Source organism: Hemitrygon akajei, chromosome 11, assembly GCF_048418815.1.
Source record: "Hemitrygon akajei chromosome 11, sHemAka1.3, whole genome shotgun sequence".
Lineage (NCBI taxonomy): Eukaryota > Metazoa > Chordata > Chondrichthyes > Myliobatiformes > Dasyatidae > Hemitrygon > Hemitrygon akajei.
Window position 1 is genome coordinate 13,044,288 of NC_133134.1, and position 9,203 is coordinate 13,053,490.

General features: G+C 36.7%; 1 protein-coding gene across 4 annotated transcripts in view; it reads left to right on the forward strand.

Annotated features, from left to right (window-relative positions):
• The window catches only part of prpsap2 (phosphoribosyl pyrophosphate synthetase-associated protein 2), a 38,937-nt gene extending 30,233 nt beyond the window's left edge, over window positions 1–8,704 (forward strand). For 3 of the 4 annotated variants that reach the window (XM_073060227.1, XM_073060230.1, XM_073060231.1), the window contains one exon: window positions 150–8,704. In XM_073060227.1, the coding sequence (XP_072916328.1) occupies window positions 150–308 (159 nt within the window). In that variant the 3' untranslated portion in view covers window positions 309–8,704. The remainder of the gene's footprint in view (window positions 1–149) is intronic. The other variant, XM_073060229.1, reaches the window with a different exon arrangement.
• The last annotated feature ends 499 nt before the right edge of the window (window positions 8,705–9,203 follow it).

A 9,203-nucleotide genomic window follows, 5' to 3' on the forward strand; every position in this document is an offset into this window, starting at 1 on the left:
TAAATATTTAAGTACTATAGTAATTCTATTTGCTTGGAGGAGAATAAAAGCCATTCCTAACTGGTAATTTTTAATGTTGACTTGTGAATTATTGACAGAAATCTGGTACTTGTGTTTTCCTATTGATCATGGACATTCCTCTTCCACAGGTGGTAGTAACCAATACAATCCCACATGAAATACAAAAACTTCAGTGCCATAAAATAAAGACGGTTGATATCAGCATGATCTTGTCTGAGGCCATTCGAAGGATCCACAATGGTGAATCAATGTCTTATCTATTCCGAAATATTGGTATGGATGATTGAATGAAGGGCAACTTGGTGTCCTTTTACTTGCTGGAAAAGTATCGTGATTCACTGGTACAAAATCTTAATTTTCTACCAAAAGAGGTCAACTTTGTAAAGTGAATTTTTAGGAAATTAAGCTGAACATAGAGACTACTTAGCAAAGAGATACTGAAATACATTGTTTTGTAAATGCTAAGTATGATCAAATTCTCTCATTGTTTTAGTTGCTTTTGTGTTTAGGAGTATTGTACTATGATTTTCATATCAGTCTTAAATTTTCTCTTGAAGATAATCCTCTCCAAGCTAACATGGCAGCTCAGTAAAGAATATCAAACAAAAGCATCTGAAATGGCCAACCTGAATTGTGCTGGTTTCCTACTATGCTTTAGTGTCTACACTTTGAAAGTTCTTTGGCTTTAAAGTGCTTTGGAATATCTTGAGATATTCGGAGATGTTATATGAATGAATGCAAGTTCTTTCTAATGTTTAAAAGCTGAATTTAAGTTAACATATCACTGTTACAAAGTGAAGTAGTTGAATCATTTGAATCATTTGGTATTTATTTTCTGTACAAGGAATAAAATTGGAATGTTCCATGTGGCTTTTACCCCATTTAAAAAATCTAATTTAAAGGCTATTTTAATAAAACATTCCCCTGAGATTGTTGATTTGTAATTCCCATTGTGTTTATTGTGAAGGAGCATTATCCTCCTGCCACTAATTGTTCAGGCTTGGACAGCATCAGTTTCAGATCCTGTGATCATTTGGTTACCATACATTGTAAATACATTGAATAGTAACCACTGAGAAACAGACTTGTAATTTCAGCTTCCCTTGCATAGTCCAAGAACACTGAGAAAGATCATAATGTGTTATTCATACTAATGTGATAAAACTGCATGCTTATTGATTGGCATTGTAGAAATCCACAACATCTTTGGGCATTACTTGGTAACTTTGAAAGCTCTTTCATTTTTGTTCTAACAGAAGTTTTGCTTATGGAAAAGCAAAAAAAAATGGAAATTCAAACTGGAGTTGGTGAAGAATCCAATGCAAGTGATACATAGAAAAGGCAGCATCAGTGGTGTACTTTAGGATTTCTCAGTGTGTAAGATCTGTAAGGCCATCAAGTAAGAGCAACCTGGGTTGTGATTGAGACCTGAGAAAACTTTTTTGTGTGTGTGCTCCTTCCTTCCTTCCTTCCTCCCTTCCTCCCTTCCTCCCTCCCTCCCTTCCTCCCTCCCTCCCTTCCTCCCTCCCTCCCTCCATCCATCCTTGTTTGTAGGCTTCGCCAAGCCTGAAGGATAGATGGCAACCATTTCGTCACCAGTTGAGGTGACATCATCACTGCACAATTGAGTGCTCCCCGTACTGAGATGAGCAAAAGAGGATCATGTCTTCTTACGGCCAGACATGATCTTCTGTTGCTCATCTCAGTACATGAACACCAAGAAGGACACAGGTTCATCTGGGAAACTACAAATCCTGACAGAAGCACAAAACAAGAAATCAAGAGAATTCTTGGAAGCTTGTTTCTCAGTGGAAGACTTATTAGCAAGCAGATTCTTGATTGGTCAGGGCATGAAGGGATACAAGGAGAAGACAAAAGACTGGGAATGAGAGGAAAATTGGATCAGCCATAATGAAATAGTGGAGCAAATTGATGGCCCGAATAGCCTGATTCTACACCTATATCTTAAGGTCTCGTATTGAAGTGGACGCAATTTACAAACCTATGAGTCTGTGGGATTGGGGCCGAAGGGTGAGCTGCAGAAACCGAGGAACCAATGCTCATAAGGGCTGATAACCAGGGATACAGACCAGTTGGAGATCACTCAGCTATCTGGTTGGCTGGGACCCAACAGAGACTAGCGACCAGCTCGACAGCCAACCAATCAGAACAATGAATCAGACCGATATAAATGAAAGCACTCGGCAGAAACAACATGCAATTGCGCACTGATGATGTCACCTAGACTGTCAATAAAATGTTTGCGACTTAACCTCTAGGCTTGCCAAACCCTACAAACAAGAAACCACCCCAAGCTATGAATTTTCTCTTTCTTTTTAATTAAAAGCCCTAATTCGCATCTTATCTTGGGAGCAAAGACAATAATAGCATGTGTTTGATTCTTTTTGATATTGGATTACTGTTTCTTTGCTTCATGACAGCTCTATGATTAATTGGCCAACCTTCTCTGTGAGGATGCAAGCAAGGGTGACAAAATAAGAAAGGTAGTTTGTTACAATTGTGATTTGAGCTGGACAGTTTTGGTGAATGGTTACCAGTCAAATTCGTTGTCCATCCAATGCTATTAATTATAGAAGAAGGTGCTGAATATACTGTCAGCATTAAAAGAATACACTCAGTAGCCACTTTATTGGGTACCTCCTGTATTTAATAAAGTAGCCACTGAGTGTGTATGTGGTCTTCTGCTGCTGTAGCCCATCTGCTTCAAGGTTCAATGTGTTGTGCATTCAAAGATGCTCTTCTGCACACCACTGTTTAAACATGTGGTTATTTGAGTGATTTTGACACCCTTGAACCAGTCTGGCCATTCTCCTCTGATCTCTCAGTAGCAAGACATTTTTGCCCACAGAACAGCCGCTGGGTGCTTTTTGCGCCATTCTCTGTAAATTACAGATTGTTGTGTGTGAAAGTCCAGTTAATTTTCAGAGATGCTCAAATCACCCTATCAGGCACTAGCAAATCACTCCACGATCAAAGTCACTTAGATCACATTTCTTCCCCATTCTGATATTTGGTCTAAACAACAACTGAATCTCTTGACCATGCCTGTATGCTTTAATGCATTGAGCTGCTGCCACATGATTGGCTGATTAGATATTAGCATTAATGAGCAGGTGTACAGATGTTCTAAGTAAAGTGGCCACTGACTGTACTTTGGTCATGGTGGCATGTTTTTGAAGATCATATGTTGGAAAGGAACTTCTATATGCACTGTGATTCAAGCTGTAACTCCTGCTGTCATTCATGGTGTACAAAAATGCCTTTGATTTGCCTGAGCACCAGGGTACAGTAATGCCTTAACATACTGTATGTAACCTTGTAGGATGAAAAGTAAGTTTCAAAATTTTCGTAACTTTAAAGGAGCAATCATTAGTAAAGTTGCAACAAAAGAGTGTTTGTGGTTTTCTGCAATGTAGTCTGATTGTTTAATGACAGCTTGCAAGCCAAGTTTAAAAGTCAACTTCAGTGGACTGTCCACAATAGTACCAGAGGGGATTGTTTCTTTCTCTTTTGCAACACCCTCACCCTTGCCTTTCCTGAATCAACCATCCCAAATTCATAATAGTAATGCAGGTTGTATTCATTGTCTAAGCCTCAGTAGAGAGAAGAATTGGTACTTCATGAGAAGAGACTAGGTACTGTGGATCCTCTGCTGGTTTGATATTGAGCCAATGTTTGTGTGCTGCATTGGGGCACCATTTACTAATTAAATCAGTCAAAGCAGGATATTAATGCCACGTGTTTAATTAAAGGCATGCTTACTCTACAGTTGAGAATTTTGATTTATCCTTGGCTATACTTGATTGAGAGATCGAGTAACTGAAATCTATTGGTACAAATTTACAGTTCACTCTTCATTGGAATATCTCAGTGTCAAGTAGCAACTGGTGCCTGACGTGTGGATGCTAACTTTAAAAAAAATCACAGCTTTTATGAGTGGTATTAATAGATAGTAATTTGCATATATTAATTAAATTCACATAAATGCTTAACTTTACTTTTATGAGGAGCCTAGTTACAGCTTTGTATATGGTCATATATTTAACCAATAGCCTGGATTTTTTGTTTAAATTGAAAAACCTTGTCTAAATGCCATTGTATAAAGTACATGTTTACATAATATGACACGGGAGCAGAATTAGGTCTTTTAGCTTCTCAAATCTGCTCCGCTGTTTGATCATGGCTGATTTATTTTTCCTTTTCAATTCCATTCTCTTGCCTTCTCCGTAACCTTCCTAGCCCTTACCAATCAAGAACTTACCAGCCTCCAGTTTTAAAAAAAATACTTAAATGATATTGCCTTTGGACAAGGCGATGGGCAGGCAGAAGGTCATTATGACCGTAAGCTTGTACCACCAATAATCTCATGTTTGATCTATGACCTAATTCCAGATTATCATGATATCTTTTGGCTAGCAACTTAGCAAACTTGGGTTTAAAATTAACAATTGACCCAATATCCATAATAGCCTGTGGAATTCCAAATTGTCATCACCCTCTTCATGTGGACTGCATGCACATATATGTGTGCTGGACATTCCAGTTGATGAAAATAATTTGTCTCTTCTATCACTTCACTATAGCCCTCAATCTAATCAGAGTCATTCAAATTCCATGGAGTGCTACCCTAGTTTCCACAATCTACATTTCAATTTATTAGGATTTAACTGTTAACTGTTTCGTTTGGAAAGAATGTTGCTGTTTAGACCGTAGTAAGGACTGGTGTTCAAAATTCAAAGAAAATTTCTTATCAAAACACGTATATGTCACCATATAACCCTGAGATTCATTTTTTTGTGGGTTTTCACAGTAGATACAAAGAAATATGTAATTAATGAAAACCTACACAAACAGATTGGGCAAACAGAAAATGTGCAAAAGAAAACAAACCGCAAGTACAAACATAATAACAAGTAATAAGTAATATTGAGGACATGGGTTGTAGAAACCTTGAGAGTGGAGTCAATTCAGTGTTGAGGTGAGTGAAGTTGTTCATTCTAGTTAAGGAGCCTGATGGTTAAGGGATAATAACTACTCCTGAACTTTGGTGTGGGACCTAGGGCTCCTGTACCACCTTCCCGATGGCAGCTGGAAGATGAGAACCCCCAAAACAGGAATGGAGTGGTTCTTGGATGCTGCTTTCTTGTGCGATTTGTATTACAGAGAGATTTTATCAAAGGTAAAATACTGTCCATCGAACCTCATCACATGATATGCCACAGCATTACATATTGTTGCTAAAAGGCACGTGTCCTAGAAAGAAAAACAAAGGATTCGCTTAAGGTATACTCATTTACTGAATGAGTTCTTACTAACTCCTGCTGTCATTTAAAGCTGAGAAGTCCTAGAATGTTCTGACATTCTCCTGAGTTAATTTTAGGATGGAAGACATGAAATTTGAAATCAAAGATATGTTCTTTCAGTGAGTAGATACATCCATACTTTTTTAAAAGAATTCTCTTGTGGCCCTGCTGTCAAAGGCTGAGAGATTACACACAATTTCTGGAAGAAGATAGTTGTTTGGAATTCTTGTTCCATTGTTAATGAGGTAACAGCACCATCATTTGTAGAACTTAACATTAGCAGTTATGGTTCCAAATTGCAAGGAAACGTTTGTGATAAATGTGTGTCTCATTTGCCTTGTCTCAGAACTATGATCTTGCTGTACATCTATGTAGTATCTTGTGCCATGTCAACTGAAAGTTAAAGAATTTGCACACACACAGCTTCTACCTCTCAACTGGAGTGGAATCAAAGTCATCCTCGAACCTGAGGGACTACCCAAAAAATGTCTTAAAAACGAAATTAAAGAACCAAACAAAAAAGGTAGTGTCTTATGGGAATTGCTGGCCATGGAAGAAGCTAACAACTTTCATCCAGCTGCATCCTTAAGTTTAAACAAAAGGTTTAACCCTCTGGTTTGACTTCAAGATATTCTCAAGAGGAATTAACCTCGATGAAAATTTCTGCCTTTCAAGTGGAACTTTCTCTTGAATGAGAAAGTGTTCAAGCCATTCTCTCTCATCTTGATCGGTGTTATGAGGGTTTGGTTAAACAGTGGTTAACACACTGGTCTAGTTTCCAGAGTCAAAAGCTAAGGAAATACATTTTAATTAAATTGTACTTTAAAATTTTGTATCTTTATTCATAATGCAAATTAATAAAATTGTCATTTATATCAAAATCAAAATGTTGCTTTAGCTGGTACTTCGAATTTAAGCCTCTGACTTTTAAAGCGGGGAATACCGACTACTTTGGTCATTCAGTTTTGTAGCATTTGTTCTTGCATTTACTTTCTGTTGTTTATCAGGTTTCTTGCCTGATAAGAGTTTTATTTTGGAATAAAAATCTGTTTCTTCATGTAAAGGTAAAAATGTATAGGTCTCTTACTCTTAAGAGACATATTGGTGCACATAGAGTTCATTAATATTGAAAAGAATATTAAACCCAATAATTACTGCAACGTTTTATAACTTAAAACTGGAAGAATTATTTTCCAGTTTGCCTTGTATTTGGAGGAGATTACCTTAATATTAGGTGTTAGTCACTGAAAAGATGTTTTATTTGTAAATTAGTTTTCCCTTGAAATACTTCGTCTTTGTTTCAGTCTATACCATGAGTAGCAAGGTTGTTTAATTTATTTGTGTTTTTAGGTTTTGAGAATTCTGGATGCAGCCCAAATTTGCATCAGCATAGGAAATTTTCAAGTTTCAAGAAACTGGGCTGCATGTACTGCATTAAAGTAAATGTTAAGAGGTTCAATTTTACATGTTAGTGCAACGGGTAATGTAACAATGGTTAAACAATAATTGATCTGCTATCATTTGAAATTGTAATTTATTATATAAACCGCATGGTTTCCGGATGAATGGTCAAGTGACCATTAAGGCAGGTAAACTTTTAGTGTACACATCTTCTAACAGTGCTGAAGAGTGGACTCCAGTCATTGTGCCAAAGCTGCCTCTACTGTTCACTGGAGAATCCCAAACCCAGATATCTCCTTTGGGCCTTCAATTGAATAAGAATACCATCAGCTGTGTCCTGATCCAGTTCTATATCTATCCTGTTTGTGTTGACCAGCTTCAGATGGCTGTATGTCAGATGCTTATCAAGCATTCTTGAGAGAACTGTCTTGTGATTATATTGTTGTGATCCTTAGAAATACTGGACAGTAGTTGATATATTGAATCTGAGGAAACTTGAATTTTTTTAATATAATTGTACACAATACACTTGGGAAGCATTCCTAGAACTTTATCATATGACAAAGATTAAGTTCATGATGTCTGTACCAGCTTCCCATTTGCCCCCTCATTTCACTGTACCCCTACAATTTATTTTCTCTCAGGTATGTCCATCAATTCCCCTCGATTCATTTTGCCATTAACCTAGCCAAAGGTGTAATATTTAACCATTTCACTTACCAGCATGCTGTTGGAATGTGGGAGAAAACTTACTACCCTATGGAGAATGAACAATCCATATAAGAAGTGTCTGAAGTCAGGATCGAGCCCAGGTCTTTGCTCAATGGACAGCAGCACTAACTGCTGACCCTCCACACTCTCCACATTTGACACCACATTTTTAATTGAACTGTTTTAATTAATAATTGGGAGGCATGATGTTCTAGGGCCAAAGTGGGTTTTTTTATTCAATGTTTAAATTTATTATCAGATTGGATCAAAATGTGTCAACATTGAACTAGTTTTCATTTCACTTTCTTTAACCTTGAGCAAGTTTGAATTATGTTAGTACTGTTCATCCAGAACCATTACTGCAGTAATACCATTGGTGAATTCAAGGGTTTTGAAGTTTCATTTTAACTGCACAAACTAACTTTATGCATTCCCAGACAATTTCGCCAATGTAATTGCTACAGGTTTTTTAATGTTAAAAATCAAAATATAAGATTTGAGAAATGACTTGTTGAATGTTTTATTTTCAATGACAATTTGCAATGGGACTCTGCTGAAAAACAAATTGAGGTTCTTCATATTCTTTTTATTAGGACTGATAAGATCCGCCTGAAGAGAGATTTTGCCTTTGTGCAAAATCATCGCCATGGTTCCAGATGTATAAGGACGGTGATCTAACATACATAATCCTCCGTCTCTCGCCAAAACATTATGACAAAATCCAAAAATATGTGTGCTGTAATTTATTTTTTTAGATTTTGATGTGTGTTCACAAACAATGTTTGTATATTTATAAACAAATACTTAGCATCATAAGTGATTGTAGTGCCATTTGAGATAGCTGCGAAAGGCTTTGTGGACTTGTCAATCTGTTGCTTCACGAAAGGTACTGAGTTTTGTTCTTTTTCTGAATTTAAAATAATTAAATGTTTAAAATTGCTAAATTGCAATGTCCTTTTGTTTCCTTTAGAACTATATATTTTTTTTATTTTGAAAGCCTTAATGGCTAGAATTGCAAGTTAGTTTGTTTAAATACAATTGTCACCAAAACAATTGGCTGAGTGAGAACTCTGGCATTAATTTTCAATTTTTAGAATAATTCAGTTGCCTTAGACATCATGACAAATTGTAAAATTGTCATATTCTGCATCAGAATTGTGTATCCACAATGTAATGAATCTCATTGTAACTTGCAGTTCCATGATTTCATTTCTTCATCGTATGAAAGTAAATACATTTCTTTCCAATTCCTTTGCCCTGTATATTGTTTGAGAACTGTATCCTGAAGTTATGCTGCTTGAGTTAATTGATAATGCATTCACACACGAATTTCTTCCAATAAAGATGCTTCTTAAAGGAAAACAAGTAATAAAGGCATTTAATTGGAGTAATGGGAATTAGGAAACTATCAGGCAGGAAATTGGAAACAGATGTTCTCACGGAAAAGTATGGAAGAAATGTGGCAAATATTCAGGGGATATTTGTGTAGAGCTCTGTATAGGTATGTTCCAATGAGACAAGGAAGTTATGGTAGGGTACAGGAACCGTGGTGTACAAAGGCTATAATAAATGTAGTCAAGAAGAAAAGAAAAGCTTATAAAAGGATTAGAGAGCTAGGTAATGTTAGAGATCTAGAAGATTATAAGGCTACTAGGACAGAGCTTAAGGAAGTTAGGAGAGCCTGAAGGGGTCATGAGAAGGCCTTGGCGGGCAGAATTAAGGAAAACCCCAAGGCATTCTACAAGT